The sequence below is a fragment of the Paramisgurnus dabryanus genome, chromosome 12 (assembly GCF_030506205.2).
Source record: "Paramisgurnus dabryanus chromosome 12, PD_genome_1.1, whole genome shotgun sequence".
In the NCBI taxonomy this organism is placed as follows: domain Eukaryota; kingdom Metazoa; phylum Chordata; class Actinopteri; order Cypriniformes; family Cobitidae; genus Paramisgurnus; species Paramisgurnus dabryanus.
Window position 1 is genome coordinate 22,942,532 of NC_133348.1, and position 26,732 is coordinate 22,969,263.

A 26,732-nucleotide genomic window follows, 5' to 3' on the forward strand; every position below is an offset into this window, starting at 1 on the left:
TATTTAAAACATATTACAATGTTGTATCTTTTTGGGTATATACTGTACCTTAGGATCTAAAGGTACAGTTAACGGTCCAAAGGCCAATAACACATTCTCACTCCCAACTCTAAACACATATTGACGCTTGGTCAGGACCCCCTGGTGTCATTGTTTAACTCACAAGGTAATGATCCTATAGGGGTTCCTTGTGTGTTAAAAAGTGACACCAAGGAGTCCTGACTTAATGTGAATATGTGAGGAGTTTGGAGTGAGGACATGTTGGCATGCCAGGGTCATTCACTTCCAATCAATAGTTGGAATATTTTTGGTCAGTCGAAGTCTGTAACTTTTTTTCTGAAACATGGATACACTGATAACAACATGACCTCTGTAGTCAAATCAGTAACCAGTTAATCATTACCATTTCAGTCCATCATTCAAACATCTACAAAGGCCATGCTTGTATCATGTTGGGACCCGAGATGCAAATTGGCACATGCTATAGTCTCTAATTACAATCCATAGTATTTTTTAAACTCTTTGGATGTACTTTTCCAAGTCATATAAACCATAATCAAATAAATATTGGGGTGGGGCAGGGCTCAAGTAGGTGGTTAAGAATACAGATTGGGGTCCCAGTGTTGATCAACTCACTCTTATCAGCAATACCAGAAACTCAGTCATGGGAATCATGGGTGTTCATAATCCTCTCCCAACTGTATCCCATTCTTCCCTACATTAAAATATGCATGCCTCCCTACAATATAGCATGCAAACATTGCATCAAATGAGTATTATTTTTGCATTATGCCTAAAAACCGGCATGCCTGTTGCATCCACCAAGATACTAAAATGTTTAACCACCAGACCAGACACTTTGCTATCTTTAAGGCCACAGAAGCTGTCATACTTTACAGAAAGTGTCTAGTATTTACCTTCTTCTTTAAATTGTACATCATTTGAAAGTATGGGAATATATCTCAACAAAAAACACAAATCTTGTTTCTCATATCTATGCCAGCAGAACATCACACTATGTCCTTGTACAGTAACTGGAGCTCCTCCATCATGCATACGGTTCTGCTCGCACCCATCAGAGATCCTCTGTGGGGTTCTGGATATTAAAAGTAATGACATAAGGATTCCTATTTAGCACAGAGAGATCTCATGTTACAGGACAAAATGCTCTCTGCAGCACCAGGATTCTTATTGTTTTTATTTCTGTCTTATTATCCCGATCCAGGTAAAGCATGTTTCTGTCAGGATAAAAGAAAATGCCTTAGAGCGCTTAGACTCTTACATTCAAGAACGTGATCAGTGTAGACTTTGATCATAGAGCTCTAGTTTGCTTTTCAAAGGGACTCGGAAAATAAACACAAGTGCCAGGGGACGATACGGTGTATCAGAGTTCAGTCAGAATGTTATAACAAATGCTATTTCAAACCAGGCCCTCAGGGAGTCTTGGGCAGTCATTTGAAGGGTGAAGCACTGAATTTGGGGGTTTTCTGTATTTTCTGTATCTTTTTAGATACAAACAGTAAGGAAAATGAAAGGAGTGCAAATGAGGTGGTAGGCTTTTTAAAAAAAAGCAATTATATGAATACTTTACCTCATCTTTATTCAGTACTTTGAGCCCAGTGCACAGCCAAGTATATAAATAATGAGGGGAAAAAACAGCCGTTCTCTTTCTATTTTTAGTGAAAAGTAGAGATGATGTTGTTTGTCTGGCCTTGGTAGGAGCTGTCAGCCTTATGGAATCAGAAATGTTAAAGGTTGAAGGGCAATCTAAGGCTTTTTTCTGTTTCTTAGAAGATGCACACTGCAAATTTAGATAAGTCTGTGCTGTTTCATTGAAATAAACACATTGATTATACTAATGCCAGCAAATACACACTAATAATGGCTGGGTTATTTTTGACTCATAATAGGTAAATATTGGACATAACACATGCTGGGTTAAAAATTACCCCATTATTTTAATTTATTTATTGTGCAAGACTTTATTTTGCTAAGCCACACATCTTCTAGGTGATTTGTGCAATGCGATTCACAACAGTCTTCCAACTACTGTTTATGGGGATTCATTTGGCTTTTTTCCCATTATAAGTCTTGTAATTTCCTGTAATGTGTTTAAAAGAGACCCAGCCATGCACAGTGAAGAAACAATAAGTGGTAAAGCCAAACTAAAAGCACTGAGCAAGCCTATATTATTAAGAGAGTCATTGTCAAGATAAATGAATGTTTCGCTTACAAAATGTTGAAAGGTTTCATTTCAGAAGGAAAAGGGACTTATTTTAAGTGTGCAATGTTGAGTTCATTTTTTATTATGGTATAAAATTTGCACTTTAAATATACTGGGTTATTTTTAACCCGTCATAGGGTCACAAAGGGACGAATCCACCCTTTTGTAAATTAACCTATTGTATGCTGAGTTGTTTCAAGCCAAAATGCTGGGTTGTTTAAACCCAGTGGTTGATTTTGCCCGTTTTTGGGTTGAAAATAACTCAGCATGTGTGTAATATGAGTTGAATATTAAATATTGTCCCAGTCAAAAACATTCCTATCATCATTTTTTAGAATGACAAAATGAAGAAATTGACTTGTTTTTGTTTAATTGTCATTAAAATTTGTTTTTATATACACTCTAAATTCTGCTGGGTTGTTTTAATCCAGTGCTGGGTAAATATTGGAAATGTTGGGTTATAAAAAAATTTGCATTGAACTAACTCAGCCTAAGTTTATTTATTAACCCATCATGTGTTCTGTCCAATATTTTTCCAGCATTGGGTTAAAACATCCTATCCTCCAACCCATACGATTGTTTCCGTTGCTTGTCCATTCCCCCAAATACGACCAACAGATGCATTTACTAAACAGTTTACCCAATTTTTTTATTTTTAATATTTGAATGGGTTAAATTACAAGCTGGGCTCATCCCTTTTTGAACCATTGCCGGGTTGTTCAAGACCAAACTTTCTCTGCCTTGCATTATGTTGAAAAGGGAAATCAGGTCAACATTTAGACTTCTCCTCCCTTTCAGATTTTCCATCTTCATTATTGATGCTGTGGAATGCACCACAGACAGGAATAAATGATAATTCACCACATCTACATTAAGTTTAGTGAAAGAAGGAAGGGAAACGGCAATAGAGAGTCTTGAGGGTTTATATTCAGAGACACTAAAGTGAGATCAGAGCTTAGTTTTCTCCAGTTCTTGTCTTATAGACCTCATTATTTCACACACAATCTCTTTTGATACATTGCCTGAATATTTTATTTCTGATTATTCTTATTTATGTTATAGTATTTTTTTATCTATTTATTGAATGGCTGACTTTATATATTAAATCTGATCAGCTGTGTAAATGCAAATATATACAGTATTGTGCTGTTTAGAGGCCTTTTTCCCAAGACTTATTACAGTTCAACCAGAAACCTCTTAGACCATCTCATGTTTTGGCCTAGAGGAGTTTTTTATGTGGTTTATATAAACCAATATGGATCTGAGAGATGACAAGCCCCAGGATAAAGGTTTAACACAGTTATTCCCCTTCGAAATCAGGTTTTGACAGGAGTATCTAGGGTTGGTCCAGTGGAGTTTTCAAGTAGTGCTCTGTTATAACATTTATAAATGATTCAGTACTGTATATTAAAGAGGGTCATGCTCTTATATTGAAATAAAAGCAACATATTTATGTTGCAATTTTCCTGCAATGTATAGTCTGGTGCCAAAGTTCCATTGACTTTTCATTTCCTGAAACATATCTGCAAATGTATACACCACAAGTATAATTTATTTATATATGCCTGTAATTCATTTTCCGGTAAGAAGTACAGTCTCGACAAAGCTTGTATTTCTTTTCCCTGCAGAATATCGTACTGCACAACAGATAAAACTCAGGATAAAGTCTTTGCCTACGTTTCCCAAAGCCCATTTAATGAAACTCTGGAGTGCCATGCCTTCCTGTGCCAAAAAAAGAAAATAGTGAGTGTTTCAGATGTGCATGAACACTTTTAGATTTTATATGATTAATTTTTTACACACTGTTTAAATATGATACGTTTGCAGTCTACAGTATGAACTGGTTAGTGTTTAACTCTTTGACAAAGTTTCTGTTGTAAATTACAGGCTTTTCTATTATTATCTATATCTATACTTGGTATCTAGCGCCATCTAGTGGTCTACAGCAGGGGCCTTAAAGTTTACCGTGCTGTTTTCCGCAGGCTCAGGCTGTGACCCTGACAGTCGCACAAGCTTTCAAAGTAGCTCTGGATCTCTGGGAAATAGCACAAGAAGGTGAGATCTTATGACAGTTTGATAAATATATCAGTATATCTGCTACATTGGAGTATATCTGACAATATGCATGATAGCCTACTTTGGCAAAGGCACATACTATGCTTTAAAAGGGCTGATACAAATTTTGAGTATAACAAATATTGTTGTTGTTTTACAGATAAAAGTAAGAAAACTCGCACATGTGGTTCCTGTTCAGAACCCGAATCTCAACCAGAAACAGAACCGAACGGTGTAACAGGTACAACACAAATGTATCAATACAAAACACTTTTAATTAATATAATTGATTAATATAATAATTTAAAAGGTTGCTCTTTTATTGATTTTTTACAGAGGAGGAAAAGACTCAGGCTTTGATGGAGCACAAACTTCGGAAGCCCTTCTTCCCTGCATTCCTTTCACCATCTCCACGCAGCAACTCTAGGAGACGACCAATCAAACATAACTCTTGGGTATGATGTCATGCTTTTAATGTGGACATTTGGGTCTTAGCAGCTAAAGAACTGATCTGGGTTTGTTAATAGATCTCAGTGTTAAGCAGATGTATCTTGGGTGAACATATGGAGCGTTGAGAACCAGATTAATTAATCTGGAGTTATTTAAAGTTGAAATTAGTACACAAAGTCAGATCAAACCATGGTATTGTTTTTGTTCTGGCCCTCTTATAAAGTGCCAGTTATTCCCATTTGGTTCTCCTCAAAAAATTCTTTCAGAGCAGGACAGCAGTGTTCAGCTATTGTGCAGAAAATGTAATGTTGTAAAAAATGACACGTAGCTTCTACTACTGTGCTGTGGAAAATTGTCATTAATTTGCTGAACAGTGCCAATATTGTTACACATATCAGCTAGACGTACAAAATACTTAGGCCTAATTGTTTTTATAACAAATACCTGGTCAAATACAGTAAGTGTAACCAGTACCATTGGACCTACACTAGTGTGCACATTACCCTTTTAATTGTGTCATCAACCACTTATGACCACTAGATGGCGAGCTGGCCATTCCAGTTCAAGAGTTGTCCAGCCTGATCTCACAATAATTCGTACATATTTTACGAGTTGGCTCGTAAATCATAAAAAAACAACAATAACGAAACCCTGCCCCTAACCACAACGTCCAGGGGTCAAGGCAAATCGTAAAAAAATTTACGAATGTGGTCGTACAAATTAATACGAAATAGCCACCTCGTAAAATATGTACGAATTGCCATGAGATAGCGTTGCAGCCTATCATAATTCACTTAGCAGTGTTTCTCAACATCAAAAGGGTCTTAAGACGAGTAATATTAATTAAAATAAGAATTGGTTATTTTTTAAACAAATATAACATAAATCTTTTTACTGTACTTAAGCCAAGCTCCTAAAGGGAACATTTCACAAGACTTTTTAAGATGTCAAATAAATATTTGGTCTCCACAGAGTATATATGTGAAGTTCTAGCTCAAAATAGCCTATAGATAATTTATTATAACATGTTTAAATTGCAACTTAGTAGGTGTTATCAAAAATGTGCCGTTTATGGGTGTGTCCTTTTACATGCAAATGAATTGATCTCTGCACTAAATGGCAGTGCTGTGGTTGGATAGTGCAGATTAAGGGGCGGTAAGATAAATTTTATTTAATATTAGATCTATCTGACCTTGCAAAGAACAAGTAGATTTGGAGAATAGATGCATGGATGTATTTAATTGTGTATATGTTGTGTTGTCTACTTTATTTCTAGGATGTGGAAGACAGCATCGATGAAGCATTTTCAAGGTAAGTTCATATCACCTTCTGCACGTATTAAATGAAAAGAACTGAGTGTGACCAAAAAACATTCACTAAAACTGTTTAGTCCAATGGCATTTAACTGCAATTTTCATGCAACAAATGTCTGAATGCAGAATTTAAAACAGATGCTCATAATGTAAATGCACCAATTTGTCCTTACACAGTGATGCAGACTGTACGCACACAAGCTTTTTTGCTTACTCATAAAAAAATTATTCTTTTTAGTTCTGTGGAAAATTTTGGAAACATTACGGCTCATTTAATCAGCTAATGAGTTTGCACTTATTGGGTGTGACATTATTTCTTCATAAAGTGGGGAAAGACAGAAATTTGGCACACGGTAGTAACACTCAGATGCATTATGCTTTAGATTAATGGACACTGTGAATAATGTTATCCATAATAGAAAATATATATTCAAAAGCAAATTGAAATAATTATCAGCGCTGCTGGTGGACAGTAGCAGATCTGTGATACTCCTATACTGTAGATGAACAATTAAAAGTGATAGACTGGCCAAAACATACATTTTCTGTAAGGAATATACTTATTATAACAATTATACAGATTGAATGGCAGTTGCTGGGAAATACAATCAGTCCTGTCAATGTAAAAAGCCAGTGTAAATATATCTGCAGGAATGAATTGGTTTGGATTAAAAGAAAAACCAATCTGCATGCTGATGCATTTACTATTCTCTTTTGTTGAATTTATTTACTAAGAGATTAAAATTGATTTTTGCCTGAGGGAAAGAGTTGTCCATTACTGGTAAATAGTAAAAAATGACCTTTAGATGCTTAGCATGTAAATGAAGCATCTGCAATAAGTGTACTGCCTTACTGTTCAGCACATAGTGTCATGAATTATCTGAATTTATATTACACACTTATATAAAACAGTTGGGCTTAAGCAATACGATGTTGCACTGAGCGATACAATCACAAAGAAGTAATTTGCTTGGTAATGTGCTTGGCAATTAGATACATTCGTATCCATGCTCTCTAGGTAAAATATACTGTTAAATCTGTTAAAGCTTTCATAATGTGCCAGGTGTAATGGTTGTTATGTTATGCCAATGTTATACTATGACTTCATTATTGGCATACGGCAGGTCAGAAACTGTTGTCATCCTGCCAATTTAAGTCATCAATGTCAAGCAATCAAGTAATGCATCATTGCGATTCTTTCAAGCAAATCAGATCTATCCAAATACAATATCAGCTTTTCTATTCACTCAACAGCCAACAGCAAATCTTCTAAATGCAATATAAAAAAGTTATGGAGGCTACTGCCACACATCAAAACTATATGTGTTTAATGAAGATAATAAAAACTATTGTAGTAGATGTACAGTAGATATATTTGCTGTGAGTGACTTAAGGTTGGATCATGAAGGATGTAATAGAGCAGGGTTCCCCAAATCTTACCCTGGAGGGCTGGAGCACTGCAAATTTAGCTCCAACCCTGATCAAATACACCTGAGCAAGCTAATCAAGGTCTTCATGATCATTAGACAATCACAGGTGGGTAAGTTTGATTAAGGTTGGACCTTAACTCTGTAGGGCAAGATTTGGGGAACCCTGCAAAAGAGTAATGTAATGATCCGGCTTCAACGGTCAACATCTTATCTCTTTCTCACCTGCCATGCAGCAGTAAGGAGGTGGAAGAGATGGACGCAGGTAAGTGAGGTGAGATTATGGTGCGTCCACACCAGACGTGGAAGAGGTGGCAAGCGCGAGTGATTTCCATGTTAAGTCAATTCAAAGATGCAAATAGGCATCCTGCGGCACGGTAAGTGCGACTACCATGGAGAATCTGAACTTTGGCGGATTTTCACTACGCGTTAACCAATCAGGAGCTTGCTTTAGCAGTGACGTGATAACAGGAAGCAGAAAAACAAAACAACAATGGAGGACGATCATCATCACTACACGAGACATCTGCATACTTTTACAGGAATTAAAAGGATCTTGTTTGGAAGAAAGTGAGTGAGGAAGTCGAACAATCTGGTAAGTTTACTCAAGTTGAGTTAATTAAGCCCCTCCCATGACACGAATTTACGCGTGAATGTCTCAAATGACTAGATTTTCATGCGTGACATTTACGCACGAGAGAAGCGAGTAAACTCAAAATGTTCAAGCGTCCAACTACACACGAATAGAAATAGACCTCTTCTGCGTCTGGTTTGAATGCACGGTTAAAACTTTTCTGACACTTTACTATCGTCACACTTTGTTTATTCTGCACTATAAAAAGTTAAAAGATGGATCAACTTAAAAAATTACTTCAAGTGGTACCACCTAAAAATTTTGTTTTTTCAGCTTATGTAAAAAAAAAAAAATACTTTAAGTGAAAATTTTAAGTAAAAGAAAAACTTTAATTTTATTTTTATTTTTTAAGTTGATCCAACTTTTCACTTTTTACAGTGTGTAGTTGTTACTGGAAAGATGTCTCTTCAACACAATCACAAACATTGTCATTTCAGGTGGGATGCATGTGTATGTAATAGTATTTCTTGGTTTATAATATTTTGAGTTAATTCAACTTAAAAATATTAGTTGACACAAACATTTTTACACAACTTTTTAAAGTCAACTAATATTATTAAGTAGAATTAACTCAAATTTTAAGGCAATCAGATACATTTTTTTAAAGGTGCTCTAAGCGAATCAGTGTGACGTCCCTTCTTGTTCATGTTTAAAGCGTTGTCAAACAAAACGGAGCATAGCTAACTCCTCCCCTCCCTTCCGTGCTTTCTAAATGAGTAATGAACGCGCCCAACCCCCACTCCCAAATCCTTCTTGTCGTTTATCATCTGGAACACTTTGTTATGTTTCGTGGTGTGAGGTTTGACCACTTTGTTTTTGTTGCAGTTTGCGAAGCCTGGGCTGTCTAGAGGCCGTGTTTTTTTAAAGTGTGTTCAGAGGACAGGCAGCTAGCAGATAGTGAGGAGATGTTGTATGGCCTAAAACGCGTGAATTCGCTTAGAGGACCTTTAAGTTGACCAACAAATCTTTTATTACAATGTTTATATTTGCTCAAATCTCAGTTAATACAACGTCTTTTAATGGGTATGTGCTAATATATAGCTCAGTGGTGGAGCATTGTGTTTAAAGGCATTGGTTTTAACCTCAGTAAAAATCATGCTGATAGAAAAATAATACATACGTTCACTATTAAAAAATATTAGAATTTTTTTGTTTAATCAACTTTTGATTTACGTCATATCAACTTACTATTATTTATCTTGACTAGAGATGAGTTTCTTCAACTTATAAAATGAAGTTGACATATTTGAACTATATTTTATAAGTTATAACAATTCATCTGTAGTCAAGATAAATAATAGTAAGTTGAAATGACTTGTAAATCTTGTATAAGTTTATTAAACAAACATTTTTTTTACAGTGTTGTAATGCACTGTATTAAACTACTGTAACCTCTGAAATCCAGAAATTCGTCTTTTAAAATCAGCATTAACAAACAATTTGGTGCTAACTCTATCTGGAAAAAGGTACAAAAGCGTGCACTGGGACAGTACCCTTAAAAAGGTCCTAATATGTACAACTTACAGTAGATACAGATATGCATACATTTTATACAAATATTACCTTTGAGGCACTAATACAGTATGTACTTCATGAACGGGTATGAGAGTGTATCTATTTGAATTTCCATTATTTTTGTTTCCTCTGTGTGAGATCAGATCACAATGATGGCATTTTTCTTTTTTACATTGAAATTATTCATCTTAGATTTCACTCTCCCTTACCCCTTCTCCTTTGTCCATCTTTCATCTCCGCTCCGCTTCCTCCATCAGGCTGGCGACATCCCGCACCAGAACCGTGTCTGAAGACGCAGCAGTGAGTCCACCAGAACGTATTTTATCCTTCAGCAGCGATGACTCTGACTGAACACAAACACACACTCCAACCAGCCAATCAGAAAGTGTTCTCAACACCCAGCACTTCCCCGCATTTTACATGCGGACTGCAGAAAAGAGCACTGCCGCAATATCTACAGCACAACTGGAACACTTTGTACTAGCAAACAATACTAAAAAAGAAAACAACTTACAGTGGTTGTGCACAATTACAATATTCAACTATATTGATAAACTGTTGAATGCCAATACTTTCTGAAAGATCAGGGCTTACAAAATGGATAAAATAACGTGTTGTTACACATTTAATACATATTCATATTCATTTAAGTAATTTCTGTAAAACTGTTTTAATGCATTGGTGCTATTTTTGGACATATTATTTAAATAGGACAATAATTTGAAATGTGTACTACTTGAAAGGGACTGCAAATATGCATTCAAGACAAATATGCCTATTTTCAGCCCGACATTTTAAATATATTCAGTACAGGTTTGATATACTGTAATGCGCTCTTCTGCTTCATCATAATATTTAACTAACCATGTCAACAAAACTCTCATCTGAAGAGCAAATCAAAGCCGCTGCAAAGCTTTCAGGCAATTATTTTGCATTATTGATATTTACATACTATGTTTGTATTTTGAAGTAGTATCATTGAATTTACATACAATGTCGGCCAGGTTGTGTTTGCTCAAGCAATCATTACAGAAATAAATCTGGAAATGTTTTTACATTGGAGTACACATTCGAATAAAATGCTGGGTTATTTTCGACCCAGCGTTTGGTCAAAAAGGGACGAACCTTACCCGTTGGGTTGTAATTTTACTTGCTGGGTTGTTTTAACCCAAAATGCTGGTTTGTTTTAACACATTGTTGGGTCAAATCTAAACAACACAACAGCTGGGTTTGAACCTTTCTGACTTGCAGATACACTCTCAAAAATAAAGGTACAAAAGTTGTCACTGGGCGGTACCATTTAAAAAGTACATATAAAGAACACACATTGGTTAGGATATCTTGGTACCTTAAAGGTACATATCTGTTAATAAATGGTACACATAAGGAATTTTTTAAGGGTACAGCCCAAATGAAAGCATTTGTACATTTATTTCTGAAAGTGTAGAATGATTTTTTCTTTTAAGGACCAACGTATATTTTTGGGAAAGGTTCCAAAACAGTCCAAAAAGTCTGGTTTCTATAAGTTTTATAAGTGTTATAAATATTTACACTGTTATGTTTCATCTGGTTTTATTGTTTGATCTTGTCTTATGAAACTGGTGAATTGTTATTACCTTTTCAACTTTCAAATATATATGCAACTTTATATACATAAGGAACAGGGCTGAGTTTGTTTTTACACACTGCAACATCAAATGAGATTATTTAGCTTTCAGATATTACATTAATATCAATATTTGTCAAATATTTACCAACCATGACTATCTGAACAGAACAGATCAGTGTCTGTGAAATCACACAATTCATTGTGCATTTGAAGTAATAAAATAGACACAAAGCCAGTGATGATAAAAGATATACAGTGTATGTTTATTATGGCAAGCATGATTAATGTTGCACTATGAAACCCTTATATCTCCAGAGCATAAATCTAAATCTATGCCTAATGTGTAATAATCCAGCAAACAGGAAAAAGGAATGGATTATCAAAGTGGAAAAACAACATATTGTGGAAGGGTTTTTTTCTCATAGTAAATGTAATATCTTTTTTCTGTAAGCTTTTGCTTTGCTTCATTGTTGTGTTTCAACTGATACTGACATTTGCTGAAAATACCAAGGTCGTGGGCTTGATAGTAGAGAAACGCATTGATTTAACCGACATGAACATAATTGATCAAATGTTCACTTTAAATGCCCTGTAAGTCTGCCAAAGGCACCAACATAAGCGCTGACCAAAGGTTATTAAACCTTGGCCCTTAGAAATAAAATATGAAACATTTTTACTGTTCAGATATTCTCTGAGTTTCTAAAAGCTACAGTTCAGTTTAATGTTAAATCATTAAACGCTGTCATTCCAGCCCTTTTAAAGACCAAAGTGCACACTTGAAAGATCTGAATCACTCTAAAACTGTTAAAACTTCGATAAGGTCTTTGATCCCAGTAGATCTGTCAGCATAGTTTTCAGTATTTCATTTTAACATTAAAATCTATTTTACAATCTACAATCAATTTTTTTACCATTTTTGTGCACATCTGAAAGTGAATTTTATGTATTTTATGAATGTTTAATATTGATCAGGTACCTGTATTAGTCCAGTTAGTGCTGTTCAGTTGTTTTGATTAATCATCTTAAATATGCCAGTGTTTTATTTATTTATATTATTTTGATGTTGGCTTGTTTCATACAAAAGTTTTTGAAAAAGTTTTGAGAAATCGCCGACAAATGCCCGAAATCACAGGCAAATCGATGTTCGTGCACGCGAGTGACAATCACACAGTGCGAATTATCAAAGATGCGATCAGAGAGAATCGCAGACGAGTCGCTGACACCTGTGAGATATCATGTTAAATAAATTCAAAAATCATGCTGTGTGAAATGTGTTCTGACTGATAATAACATCTGCGATGACCTACAGCCAATCAGAGAGCAACATACAGGGCAGCTGGAAGTTCAGGGAGGAGTTATGAAGGTACAGCCCATAATATCAGCAAGCAAGCGCTTCTTTTCTTTTTATTTTCGCTACAAATGAGCGCACATGCAATTTGTATGGCAAGCTTTTGTGCGGGTTACCATTTTTAATAATAATCCGCAGTGTCACGTGAGAACTCGGTCTTGCACGCGACCTCGCGTTGTTTCCCTGTCACTTCTCATGTGCGTTGGCTGTGAGACGTAGTTTGCGGACCGGGACAATGTTGACGGCGATTCTTTCTTGGTAAAGTCATGCCGTGTGAAACCCCCTGTCGCCGATCTGTTATGCAGTGTGAAAACAGCAGTGACTGAGCGCTACCCCAGATAGCCAATCAGAGCAGAGCTCAACATTATTATTCATGACCCTTTCAAACAAGGTAATAATAGACCATTTCATTCTAAAGGCAAATCCTAGGTTGTAAATGGACATGTAAAACCATTTCTGGATTATTTTTGCACTTAATAAATCAACATACCTTATGTAGATATACAATTAAACATTATTGTAATGCATTCTTTGGCACCTTTAAAGTTTTATTTTCCTACATATTTTAAAAACATCCTGATTATTAACTTAATGTTGTGAAAATGATAATGAATCTTAATGTCATTTGCTCGATGGTTGAATGCACCATTAAATAAGTTTCCCCATCATTACGACTTAAAAAGTCAGTACATCTGTCATGATATTAAATCTGTGTGTAATGTAATGTGCTATTATGCCAAAAGATAAGATAGAAAACCAGAAACATTTATCAAGTTCTCATTATCTTTATTAAAACTGATGACAGAAGCTACCAAAATTGTTGATTTGTGTCCCTCGCCCACAATGAAGCAAAGAGCATCAAATGTAAAATATGAGTTTAGAATCGCTAACAACAATGCATGCACTTTCATGATGAGCATGTTGCATGGCGTAATCTAATAATAAACAATAATTCAGTCACGACATTCTTTCAATAATGAAGTCATTATCAGTGATTAGCAGTTATGTACAATGTTCAACTTTGGCGCAATTATAAACACATTAGGCAGAAAACACATTTACATACTGTACATAATCTCAATATTTTAGTTCCTGAACACCTGGCTTTATGAAAAATATTCACTCTTTTATTAGAAGTTTATTAGAAGTGATAGCTGCTTTAATCACTCTTCTTTATAGCAGGACCCCTCTTTTATATTGAAATAAATATTGCTAGATGTATTTAGGATATTGTATTTAAAAGTTGAACTAAATATACAGATTGCAAGGGAAAATGACAAAACTTTGTATCTTCTCTCGGATAAGACACACATCTCATCTACCAGTTTAAACAAACAGTTCACCCAAATACAACAAGTTTATCCATCATTTTTTTCAGATACTCACTTTTAGGATTTCACCTTTCATTGTACTGCCACAAAATATAAACATACAGTCGTACATGATCTGCATTACTGTATATGTTATACACACCACCACTTGAGTAGACTGCATTATTATAAATACATCCAAGTCTGCATTTGAGTGGGCTGAGCGTTAGCTTCAATATTACGATACAGCCGACGTGCTGCTCCGTGTGGATTTGTGACTGCATGTTGATGGAGGAAGATTTGAGTGACATATTTCATCCTGATACTGCAGGTGCTGCAATGAAGGGGCGTAACTGACGTCTACAATACTCCCATCACACTTCAATGATGTTGATAGATGGTACAGACTGGAACTGCAACAGACAAGAAGATAAACGCAGGAGCGTGATTCTCCTCCGATGGGCCATTTCACAACAACTGCAGTCATTTGTGCTGTAGTCTGGCAAAGGATGACTGCTTGGATTGATGTATTTGCAGCTGGAGTGTATTGTATAGAGGACTTGCTCACATAACAGGAGATAACATACATTATTTTGGTCTTTAGCAGTGCAATAGGCCTATGCTGGAAATGGCATTTCAAGTACCGGAAATGTAAGGCATTAGGGGCGTCACCATCGCAGGGCCCGGTATTGATTTTAATGTGCGTTTAAAAGTCTTAGTCTTTGATGTGTTACAGCACTAATGGTCATATAGTGCAGAAAGTGAATCGTGAAGCATCTGACCATTTTTTACTGCTGTGAATTTCTCATGGGAAGAGAGTAAAGGGGAGAGTTGTAGAGAGGATGAGGAACAGGGATCAAAGGCAAGCCGTTTTTCTAGCCATGATCTATTTTAGATATATAGGTCATTAACTCTGTGTGCATTGAATTTTATTAAACTAAAAATTTTTTTTTAATTTTAAAATGAAGTGCAGTGCTTGTTTCCTGACATTTCACTTCGGTCTGTATTGCACTGGTACTATATCGCACGGTGTAGCCACTTTTAAAAAAGTACACCTTTGCACAGGAGTGCATATTAATACCTCAAAATTCAGACCGATCTCACGGAAAGTCGTGTTATAGTCACACAAAATTTGATACATTTATTTGTGTCCATGACACGAAATTCAGCTTTTTTGTGCCTTGAGCACGAATGTCTTTTTCGTGTCAGTCGCATACATTTTTATAAATTGTTTCGTTTCATTTTATGTATTGTTTTGTCATTGTTTCCTATTTTCTTAACATTGTCGCTTGGGGTTGGGGTTTGAATCACTGTCTGTTATATTTTTAGACACAAAAAAGACATTCATGCTCAAGGCACAAAAAAAGCTAGATTTTGTGCCATGAACACAAATAAATTAATCAAATTTTTTGACTATAACATGACTTTCTATGAGATCATGTTGTCAAAATTTAATTTTGGTACTGAAGGATACAGTACCAACCCAGTATCACGAAATTATGTACCTATAGACACGTATGGACCAGCGTGACAATGTCACGCTTTGCCGCGTTTGTGCGTTAGCATGTCACACTTTTCTGTTTGTGTCACTGTCACGTATTGGTTACTCAACTTTTTTGTCCTAATTTCTTATCATTGTCGCTTCGGTTTAGGGTTAGATGTACATAAAATGACATCCTAACCCAACTCTAACCCCAACGTCAGGCAACAATTGGTTAAAGTCTTGTATCTTTTAAAAAAAAAATAGTTTATACCAATACTTAAAGTGACATACTTACGCAAGCACCAAATCTAATACTAAACCGAAGTGACAATGGTTTGAAAATAGGACACAAAAGTTGAGTAACCAATACGTGACAGTGACACTAACAGAAAGGCGTGACATGCTCACACACAAACGCTGGTCCATACGTGCCTATAGGTACATAATTTCGTGATACAGGGTTGACTGTACACATCTATGCCTATTGTACATTTTTTACCATTATTCCATAACAGGACCTTTAAAAAGGGTAATGCCTCTGAGTGTCAGCTTGGGGACATTTTTCAACCTTTTTATGACAATGCATGGTTGGGTAAATACGGGCAGACCAAACTGTTTAAATGAAACCTAATTAATGTTAATTCACTCAATCAGTGATAACTATACTGTTATAACTACACTGTAACTAATGCCAGTAATGAGAGCAGGCTCATCATAATTTGTTATATAATAAAAAAAGAAAGGAGGTAACTTTACATAATTAAATCAAGAAGATTCCATTAAGTAAGCCTTTAAAAATATTATGTATAATATTGTAACTAAACGTAAATATCACATATTTTTACAGTGTAATTTTACTTCACTTAGTAACTTACTTAAATCTACTTAAAGGGGCAATATGTAGGATTTACCCCCATCTAGTGGTGAAATTGTATTTTGCATTCATACAAAGGGTGCTCTCTAGCACCTCGCCTCTCCAAATGCTTGTTGGAACTACGGTAGCCATTATGTAATCACTGATCTCCTTGTCCGTTGCAGCTGGTTCACGTGTTCTGAATGAAAACGCGTTGTGGAAACGCGTTGGTAGGCTTTTTGTCTCTCTCTGCTATTACAGTTTATCAATACGGCGGAACGACATGGAAGCCTCCTTGGACTTACCCGTTCAATTTAAGTAAAGAGAAGAAATTCTAAGCTTACAAAGAAAAGTCAGATCACTAGCAGAGGTCATATTTATGAATAAAGACATTGATTTTGATTAATAAAACACTTAAAATCCTACTTACAGTCCCTTTAATAAAGATTGACTCAATTTCCATATTTCCTGAGCATTTTCTTACAAAAACATTTTTAACCCCTTAAAGCCATGTGGATTACTTCTGTGAAGGATGGATGCACTTTTTTGGGCTTCAATGTCAAAAGTTGTTCCCTCATCACATACCGCTATGGGGTGGTTTTCCGGACAGGGATTAGACTAGTCCTAGACTAAAATAAATGTTAGAGCTGTCCAACCTGAAAACAACTATCTTAAAATACACCAGTGCCCATCTAGCCTGGTTAAAACCAGACCATTCTCAGTAATAACTGAGTTATGGTTGGGCAAAGCTTCATAGACAAATCATTTCCAAAGGGGCCTCACCAACGGACCTCGCTCAAATGCCTCTGAGCGCAATCGGATAGACCTAAAACCAATCAGAGCGTTGAAAGGGATGACGTATGCACCACTACCAGAGGGCTCGCCGCTCTTGCTAAGACCCATTCGTTTAGCCACCAAATTGCAAGCTGGTATATCAGACTTTTGCTGAATTCAGTCGGTAATCCACATCTCATTTAGATATGAAGGAGTGTTGTTCTTTGCTCGGGTTTTAACCATAGACTGTAAAAAAAGATGGACGACGCGACGTCGCCTCCCTCCATTGTAATGAATTGAAGCCAAAAATGTCCGACCACAGTCGCCGCCATGTTACGTAAGAACGTCAGTTTGGAGCCAAGGCATGTGCAGAAGGAATCGTCCGTGGAGACAGAGGTGGAGCCGTGGTATCAAACTTCCGCCCAAACGCTCGCACGACCAATACAACCACGCCAATCTTAACGACACGCCCCGTTTCTATAACATCAAATAACTAGCTTAAATGAAAGTTATCACAAAAATGAAAACTTGAACATATATCAGCGTGATAACAACTACTTAAAAGGACCAAAACCATCTTTCTGAAACTTTTATTGGAAGTGTAAATATTTTTTTTATTTAAAGCAGAGTCCCATTTGTTTGAATGGAGAGGGAGGGGTTATGACTTGTACTGCAGCCAGCCACCAGGGGGCGATCAAAGAGCCAGAGGCTTCACTTTTCAAGACTTATGAGGCACACCCGGTTTTAACGCAAAGGAAAAGTTAAAATCGCTTAAAACAGACGCGATAGCTGATTCGAACAAGTGATGTTTCACAGCAGCATCCATTTGTTTAATGTAAAAAAACTGCTTTGCCGTTGCTGCTGCGCTGTCGTCATAGTGTAAAGCCCCCCCCAACGTTTCTGATTTCTCGGCATTACAAATGGGCTTGAATGGCCTCTTCTGAAGAGCAAGGACATTTCCTAAAACAACTCCAAATGTGTTTGTCTGAAAGACGATGGACATATGTATACTGGATTGCTTAAAGGGATAGTTCACTTTAAAATGAAAATTCTGTCATAATTTACTCATCCTCATACAGTATTGTTCTAAACCTTTATAAAAAATAATTCTGATGAACACAAAAAAAAATATTTTGAGAAATGATGGTAAACACACAGCAGTAAGTGACTACTGACTTCTAGTAGGAAAAAATATTTTGAAAGTATTGTGATAAATGACTAAGAAAATGTTTTGATAAATGATGGTAAGCACACAGTTGATGGTACCCATTAACTTCCATCATATTTTTTTATTCCTACTATGGAAGTCTATGGTCACTATCTGCTGTGTGTTTACCATCATTTCTCAAAATATCTTCTTTTGTGTTCATCAGAAAAAAGAAATTCATTCAGGTTTAGAACAACATGAGGATGAGGTAATGATGACAGAATTTTCATTTTAAAGTGAACTATCCCTTTAAGGGAGAGTAAATCATGGGGTAATTATGGCTGTAGTATCGATTTTGCCCAACCATGGTTTGAAAACAACCTAGTTTTTTTAGATTGTAAGGAAATATAAATGTCACTTGCAGGCTGTATAACATTACTGATGAGCCAATAAAAAGGTAAACATTAAATTCTAACATTGCCTGAAACAATAAGGCTCAGACTTAGGGTACAACAGAAAAATGCATGCAAGTTTTTAGATATGGAGTCAAGAAATGCATGAGTATTATAAGCCGGATTTGGTATACTGAGAGACTGGCCGTCACTGTGTGTCTGGTCTCATTCTATCCCGATGGCAGGTTTCAGGAGACAAATGACAAAAAGGTTTTTCAGTCAGGGGTATTGGCAGGTAGTGGGCAGACAACCTTTTTGAAAAGTAAGATGGATAGCTCTCTAAATGATTCTTACTTTCTGTTGTAGTCTTTCTGCAGGTTTTAAAAGGAATTAGGTTGTAATCACCTTGCTTAGAGTCTTAATGTTTGTGTAATTTGTTCATTAAGATCTCAGGGGAAGTGTGATGAATTGTATTTTGTTATATGGGGAAGACCAAATCCACAGCAGTTACAAAACAAATAAATCTGCTCATCTATAAAAATGCCTCATGAAACCCAAAAGACTATGCTCATTTTTGTATGACTGTTCATTTAAGGAGGAATGCTTTTAGAAGATCTGTATAACTATACAGTATTATTAGTAGTAGTAGCAGATGCTTTGATGTTAAGAATGAGATGTTCAGGTTTAAAGATATCCCACCTTGCTCCGAAGCAACCCTCCACTGTGATGCTCTGGTGTGCTTCTCTCGGAGCACGGTTTTACCTTCTCTTTACTGTTGCTGGAATCGTTGTCCTTTATTATGTCATACTGACGGCAAAACAGGGCAATTACAGCTGCAGACACACACAAGACATGGTGAAGATGTACAAAGATTCCCTGTACAGATTGTGATTGAACTGTTCAAAGGTGTGTAGAGACAGAGACTCTGTTCATGATGCATCCAACCCTACAGTAAGAGACGAATATTGAATTAAACACACACAAAATTGTCCCCAGTTCACCTCCGTTTACAAAAGCATAGTTCATGGATTCTGATGGGAAGAGCAGCAATAAACCAATAATTGCACCTGGCAGAGCACTTTTAATGAATGGCATGTTCATACTGTATGTTGCCTAGCAACCGGAGCCAGACTACAGGTAAGAAAATTAACTAGGCATCAGATGCAGTGAAAGGAAAGTTACTAGACGGTTGAGCATAGTGCTGTACTTTGTCATTTGGGACAGAGCTATAGTTTTTGTACCACAGCCTGTGATATCACAGGTTAATATTAACTTGTAATTAACAATAATTAACTCTGTTCCACTTTTAGTATACCATCAATATTGTGTTGCTTCAGAAATATTAATAAAGCTGGCTTTAATTAAATGCACTGTAAGTTGACGCAGACTCAAAAAAATTGCATTATTTGGCAGAACATCAAATTTATTCCACATATTTGAAATTGGTTTTCTTGACATTAAGTTTGATTTTGAACTGAAACACTCACCCAGAGGAACAATGTATTGCTTAGTTGTTGCTTTTTCTAAGGTCAAATGTGAGAATGTTAAAGTCTCCAGCCAAGGAGAAAAGTCTGAGCGCAGTGTGTGATGTCAACTCTTACGAAACTTTTAAAGAGACAAATGTGAAAGTGTTAAAGTTTATGTCTCAGGAGACAAGTGTGATAAGTAGGAGACTCGAGCAAAAGTCTCAATTTCACATTTATATAACCTTATTTATGTTTAGGGAAACATTTGAGATTAAAAAGTTCTCAATTTTGATTTTTCTTTCCAATGGACAAAAACCTTATTTAGCAGAAATCTACTAGAATCGCGTACACTTAAAAAATTAGTTGTGTTAAAGGATAATTCCGGTATTTAACACTTTAAGTCTCATTTCTGGTTTGTTTTGGATGAACTACAGTGATGGACACAGAAATTTTGACAATGGGTCGTGTCTTGAGTTTTTGACTCGTTTAGAAGCGTCTCTTAACTGCTTCTGAATGGAAGTCAATGACCATGCACAAACATGTCATTAAAACATCACTTAACATTCATTTTCAAAACTGTGCTACTCACCGAGTGGTTTGTGGTGTTCGTTGATGATTAAAAACAAGTTGTGTAGCGAAATTTAGTTTCTGTTGTGTTTTATTTGGCATTTTGTAAAATTCCATTGACTTCTCTTGGAAGACTCATTGCTCGCTGATATATCACTCCGCAGCCGGACACAGAAAAAGGTCTGTTTACATGTGGTTGTAGTTTGCACGGTTTCTCTCAGAAGAAATGTTTCTCATATTTGATGGCTCAGTGACCAGCTTTAGGTTTGAAGTTGAGCTCGATTGTGACTGTCTATACGCTAGACATCGAGCGTACTTGTATAGCAAAGTGGTTGTCGCCATCAAGTGGTCGGGAGTGTGCTAACGCTTCAGACTCAAATATAGAGCGGAAGTATATACGCAGTTGGGAAGTATCTGAAAAAAATAGTTCCACTATAGCAAATAACACGGATTGAAATCATACATTGCACCAATATATTTGTTTTTAATCATCAACGAACACCATGAACCACTCGGTGAGTAGCACAGTTTTGAAAATGAACGTTAAGTGTTGTTTTAATGACATGTTTGTGCATGGTCATTGACTTCTATTCTGAAGCAGTCAAGAGACGCTTCTAAACGAGTCAAAAAGTCAAGACACGACCCATTGTCAAAATTTCTGTGTCCATCACTGTAGTTCATCCAAAACAAACCAGAAATGAGACTCAAAATGTTAAATACCGGAATTATCCTTTAAACTAACCCCACTAAATCTCTCGCAGATAATCAGTCCTTCCAGAAAAACACTGAGTTTTTTTGTGATTGTTGCAGGCAAAAATCCTTGATCTTGCGGCACGTTTTCTTAAAAAATGCGATGGAATATGCAGGATATTTATGCATTTTTATGCAATAAAATTGCGGGAACTTGCAAAAATTGCGGGAACTTGCAAAAACTGTTTGCAGCTTTTGCAACTTTTCAATGATGTTCACGTCACATAATCACGTCACTTCATAACGTTCCCATGGCAACAGGGGACATGACTCACTTGTGTGAGGTAAATGCAACATTTTTCAACTTTCTGCTAAGATATATGTGATTTTTGCTACGAAAATGCAGGGATTATGAAATCATGCAAGTCCTGCATATTTTGTGCACGAAAATCTGCAATTTATGCTGCGAAAGTGAGGCGTATTTGAAAAAATGCGTCCCTGGCATAAATATGCGGACTTTGGCTGGTTATGCGTTGAATCATGCGATCTCATAATCGCGTTTTCTGGAGGTACTGGATAATGGTGTGCGCTAGTGCATGAAGCTTATTTTACATACAAGCATCTTTGAGTGTTAGAGATATATATAAACTAGATACATGTGTTTGAATTAATTGGTTCTTAGCATTTCTGTGTATTTCCATCTATAAAAAGAGACAGGCTAAGCCCCTTTAAATGTTTGATTGTCAGTGTGTGGGGGCTGCCCCTGCTCTTCATGTTGGACACGTTCTGCATCCTCGGGTTGAGCGATGAAGACAGAATTTCTTTCAGTATTCTGAGCTGAGCTGTGCAAAGACATTCCCTGTTTGCTGGAGTGGCTTTTGCAATCAAGCGCATGAAATCATTTGTGACAGGACGGCAATTGGTTAAGTGCCTTACATAAGAAGAGAAGCATTTCTCTATTCCCATGTACTTCTTAGTTTTCATATTTTATCACTTTAATGCAAATTATGGTTTTCCATGCATTTCAGAGTTGGCATGTAAAGTGGAATTTTAAGAACTGCTTACCTCAAGTGATAGAAAAATCATTCAGGTGAAAAATTAATAACCATTAACAGATCCATGACAAATTAAGATTCACTGACTGTCTCTTTCTCTCGCTCTTTTTCTCTCTCGCAGTGGTAATAATTAGTAAGGTAATTAATGTTTGTTAATGTTTGTACTGTAAGCACAGTTCTTCTCAGCAGGCACTAACAGGCAAGGGTGCGTTTCCCAAAAGGGATGCGTTCCAACTAAAATTCCAACATTCATTGGGTTGCTGTATGGGAAAAGCACCCCAAAGCAGTTTTCTGGGACTAACACATGATTAATGGATTCAAACACATTCTTCAAAGTGTTCAACAGCATCTCACCTGCCCACATGAGAAGTACGACCACAATGATGATCATCTCGCCTGTCTGTAGCTGTCTTGCCCTATCCAAGCCTTGGACAGTCGGATCATCTATTAGAAAAAGAAATGGATCATCTATTAATTGTGATTGCATTAAAAACTGATCAAAAACTGGTAATTTATAACTGTTAACTGTTGTATAAGTGTTACACTTTATTTTCATTCTATACCTGCTATCCTCACTATGCACTCAGGAATTCCCTACATCATTTTAGAAGTCTTTGAAAGTCCACTTTTTTATGTGAGAGAGTAAAGTTAAAATTGTCTTAAACACCAATCGATTTATTTTGACCAAAGGAGTGTACATACTTGTATGCTTCAAGTAGCGAGTAAATAAACTGATTTCTCTTAAAGGGACAGTTCACATAAAAATAAAAATTCTGTCATAATTTACATATTATTTTAAACTCAAATGTTTCTTCAAAGTAGTGAAAGTCAATGGTGACTGAGGCTGTCATTCAGACTGACATTATGTTTTGTCTTCTACAAATTCAAGAGTCATAAGCTCTAATTGAACAAAGACAATTCAAACAATGTCATCTTTGAATTAAAAATGACATAATTGAACAAATGACACTTAAAGGTGCAGTGTATAATTTTTAGAAGGATCTCTTGACAGAAACGCAAAATAATATACAAAACTATATTATCAGGGGTGTATAAAGACCTTTCATAATGAACCGTTATGTGTTTATTACCTTAGAACGAGACCTTTTTATCTACATACACAGAGGGTCCCCTTACATGGAAGTCGCCATTTTGTGCCACCATTTTTCTACAGAAGCCCTTAACGGACACATTTGTTTACTAAGTTTTTTTGGACGATGACATGTTTGTCCGGTGGTGGCTACCATAGCTTTTCTATGTGTTTCAAAAGCATGGGGTGAGCAGTGGACTAAGCCGTTGGTTGCAATTCGCAACCTCACCACTAGATGCCACTAAAATTTACACACTGCACCTTTAATGACAGTTGTCATAAACGTGCATAAAATATCCTTCATGTTCATGACACGTGTCATGTCACAATTATGGTGTCATGTCAGTCTTATGAACACCCCTTCAAGTAAAGTGTTACAGTTTATTTTTACTGTACAATGCTTTTCACAAAAAATGGTGTTAAAAAGCACTATAAGTGATTCACATAGGGCAGGGGTGTCCAAACTCGGTCCTGGAGGGCCGGTGTCCTGCAGAGTTTAGCTGAAACTTCCCTCAAACACCTGCCTGAAAGTTTCTACTATGTCTAGTAAGACCTTGAAAGCTGGATAAGGTGTGCTCGATTAGGGTTGGAGCAAAACTCTGCAGAGACACCGGCCCTCCTGGAGCAGGACTGGACACCCCTGACATAGGGGAACCATTGTTAGTGCTAAACCAGTACCAGTGTAGAACCATATTGTGCAGTGTTAAACCATAAGTGTTGTTATAGTCATGCTTTAGCACCACTTATGCTTCTACAGAAGTGTTATATACAGCGCTAATGATTACAAGCTTTTTGTACTATTAAGCACAATTTTTATACAGGGCTGCTGAATGCTTTATTCTGGTTGGTTAAAAAGGGTTTCAAGGGTATTCATTATTTCATTTTTTTATGCATTAAACACACACCTGACCTGTCAAATGTCTTAAAATAGCCACCAGAGCAATGTCTTAGCAATGTCTATGGTAACCGTGGTATAAGCGGAATAATTGAATTATTTGAAAATAATACACACACACCTCCGCTTCAAGGACGTAGATGCGAAGCTCATCATAACATGTATTTAGCCCATCATGTGTGTGGTTCATCGTATCAAAACCCTGTTTATCATGCATCTTGTCAAACATACGAGCCTGCTACAGATGCTTCAAATGATAAAAGAGACGCAGGCACGCATTTGCCAGATATTCATGTAATCTCATGTAAAATCAGAGATTACGGTTAAATTAGTGTCTTGCGTATTTTCTGAATGTGAGCGTCTCTTTCATCATAAATACTTTGAACACGTGTGCAGCAGGCACATATTTTGAAAAGACGCATGATGCACGTTGTTTCACATATCGCAACAAATATGACACTTCACATATTTGAAGTCACCGGCCACCACTGAATACATATTATATAAATAAATAAGACAACACAGACAAGAGAAAAACAAAAACTATGAAACTATAAAGAATACAACAAATACAACTGCAACAACAAAAAATATTTGTCTGTAAGATTGTAATTAAAGAGCTAAGATGCAAAACACACACGTTTTCTTGTAAATATGCATTTTTATCTAATAGATTCTGCCAACAAACCGTATTTCGAAATGGCCTGTGGCCGGGGACAGTGTTGGTCAAGTTACTTGGAAACAGTAAATAGTTACTGATTACTTCTCCAAGAAAGTAATTCAGTTACTTTATTGATTACTTTTTACTTTCTAGTAATTCATTATTTTACTAGTTACTTTACTAAGTTCCTTTTTTCCAAAAACATGATGCACAACCTGAATATGCTATAAAGCAACAGACCTTTCAGCCTAATTCTATTCTTTCTGCACATTCCATCAGCTAAAATTGAATCAAATTAACATTCTCTTTTTTAACCTCTCGACGTGCCATTATTAATGTTTGTAGACAGTAGGCTATATAGATATTGTTAGCAGCGTAAAAAAAGACGTCATCACGCCCACAAATTAGAATTAGCACACGCGTTCGTGGGCGTGATGACGTCTTTTTTTTTAACGCTGCTAACAATATCTATATAGCCTACTGTCTACAAACATTAATACTATTAACATTTCTATACATCGTTTGAAGGTCTACGGGTTTAGCATCAGTGTATGGTCTCTGTTTTGAGATACAGATGCTCTAGCACAGGCACGTGCACAGATAGGGCTCAACCTGTGCAGAACACATGCCCTTTTTGTCCTTACACTCCGAAGTGCCCTTTTTTTCTAAAGAATTTGATTAGATTTTTTTATTTTCTTTAATAAATCAATGCTATTGGTAACCCTTTACGTATGTCTGTCTGTTTTACAAATATATTTATCAAATAAAAGTTATTAAAAAACAAAATCTTTTTGTATCCGCTCAAACTGTCAGTCAAACCTCTTAACTCCGCCCCCTGATTGCGACGAGCTGAAGTTCCACAGCAGAGCAGCTGAACGTCTTGCAACGGTAAATAAATATCTTGTTGTTTGAGTACAATGCCGTCTCATTACGAAAGAAACACTAGTATGTCTATAACGGCGCATGTTTTATAAATTTGAGCAGGGCCGGTTTAGACGAGATTGGGCGAGAGGGCAATCAGGGAGGCACCAAGGGCTCCAAACTGTGACCAAAATGAGTTTTTGACACAGCGCGAGCAGTTTTCACTGCTGTTCACGCATGTGCAGGGCACCCGTGACAACAATACGGAATGCAGGATCGGGTTTTACCGCTTATTTGAATGACGCGTCTCAATCGTTTACCGATGGGTCTACGCAGCCCGGGTGAACTGCGAGAAGATGCGCCCGCGCGGGTTTAAAATTAAACATTGCAGAGATGAGAGATAGAGAAAACTTCTAGCCTACATTAACACCAAAAACATTACAGATAGAAACACACAGTTAAGGAAAACTGTGGATATCATAGAAGACGAGAAACTTGTAAAGGATACAAGTATGTGTATTGCCCTGCCACTCATCTCATTACAAAATGCTATCTGGATATTTATGTATTTTATGCCTAGAATTAGCCAAGTGGGCTGTATGATTCTTTAGTTCATAACTTTTTATTCTGAAATCAACTGCACAAAGTTAAGTCTGTTTAGTATTTTTCAGTAATGCAGTTCTTTTGGGAAAATGTGAATAATTGCAGGCTGATTTAAGGTGTGCTCAAAATTTTCTGCTTGCGCTTTAAACATTTTCTGTCAGGGGCTACAGTGCTCCAAATCACCAAAAAGTTAGCCCTGAATGACTAGACTAAATTTTTTATACATTTTCATTGCTGGCTTATTTTAAGGAAAGTGTAGTTCACGAGAAAGAACAACCAACCTAAGTGCACCTTCAAGAGACCAACGTTC

General features: G+C 36.5%; 2 protein-coding genes across 6 annotated transcripts in view; one reads left to right on the forward strand and one right to left on the reverse strand.

Moving 5' to 3' along the window:
* Positions 1–18,041, forward strand: part of LOC135738993 (low density lipoprotein receptor adapter protein 1) — a 38,829-nt gene extending 20,788 nt beyond the window's left edge. The window contains exons 4-10 of one of the 4 annotated variants that reach the window (XM_065257232.2): positions 3,853–3,967; positions 4,207–4,279; positions 4,440–4,520; positions 4,616–4,734; positions 6,006–6,040; positions 7,706–7,743; positions 9,876–13,573. In XM_065257232.2, the coding sequence (XP_065113304.1) occupies positions 3,853–3,967; positions 4,207–4,279; positions 4,440–4,520; positions 4,616–4,734; positions 6,006–6,040; positions 7,706–7,742 (460 nt within the window). In that variant the 3' untranslated portion in view covers position 7,743; positions 9,876–13,573. Of the gene's footprint in view, positions 1–3,852; positions 3,968–4,206; positions 4,280–4,439; positions 4,521–4,615; positions 4,735–6,005; positions 6,041–7,705; positions 7,744–9,875; positions 13,574–14,216 lie in introns of those variants that run through there. The other 3 variants (XM_065257231.2, XM_065257233.2, XM_065257230.2) reach the window with 3 other exon arrangements.
* Positions 13,724–26,732, reverse strand: part of fndc4a (fibronectin type III domain containing 4a) — a 48,814-nt gene continuing 35,805 nt past the window's right edge. The window contains exons 4-6 of one of the 2 annotated variants that reach the window (XM_065257235.2): positions 22,667–22,756; positions 19,234–19,367; positions 13,724–14,298 (exon numbers count right to left, since the gene is read on the reverse strand). In XM_065257235.2, the coding sequence (XP_065113307.1) occupies positions 14,260–14,298; positions 19,234–19,367; positions 22,667–22,756 (263 nt within the window). In that variant the 3' untranslated portion in view covers positions 13,724–14,259. The remainder of the gene's footprint in view (positions 14,299–19,233; positions 19,368–22,666; positions 22,757–26,732) is intronic. The other variant, XM_065257236.2, reaches the window with a different exon arrangement.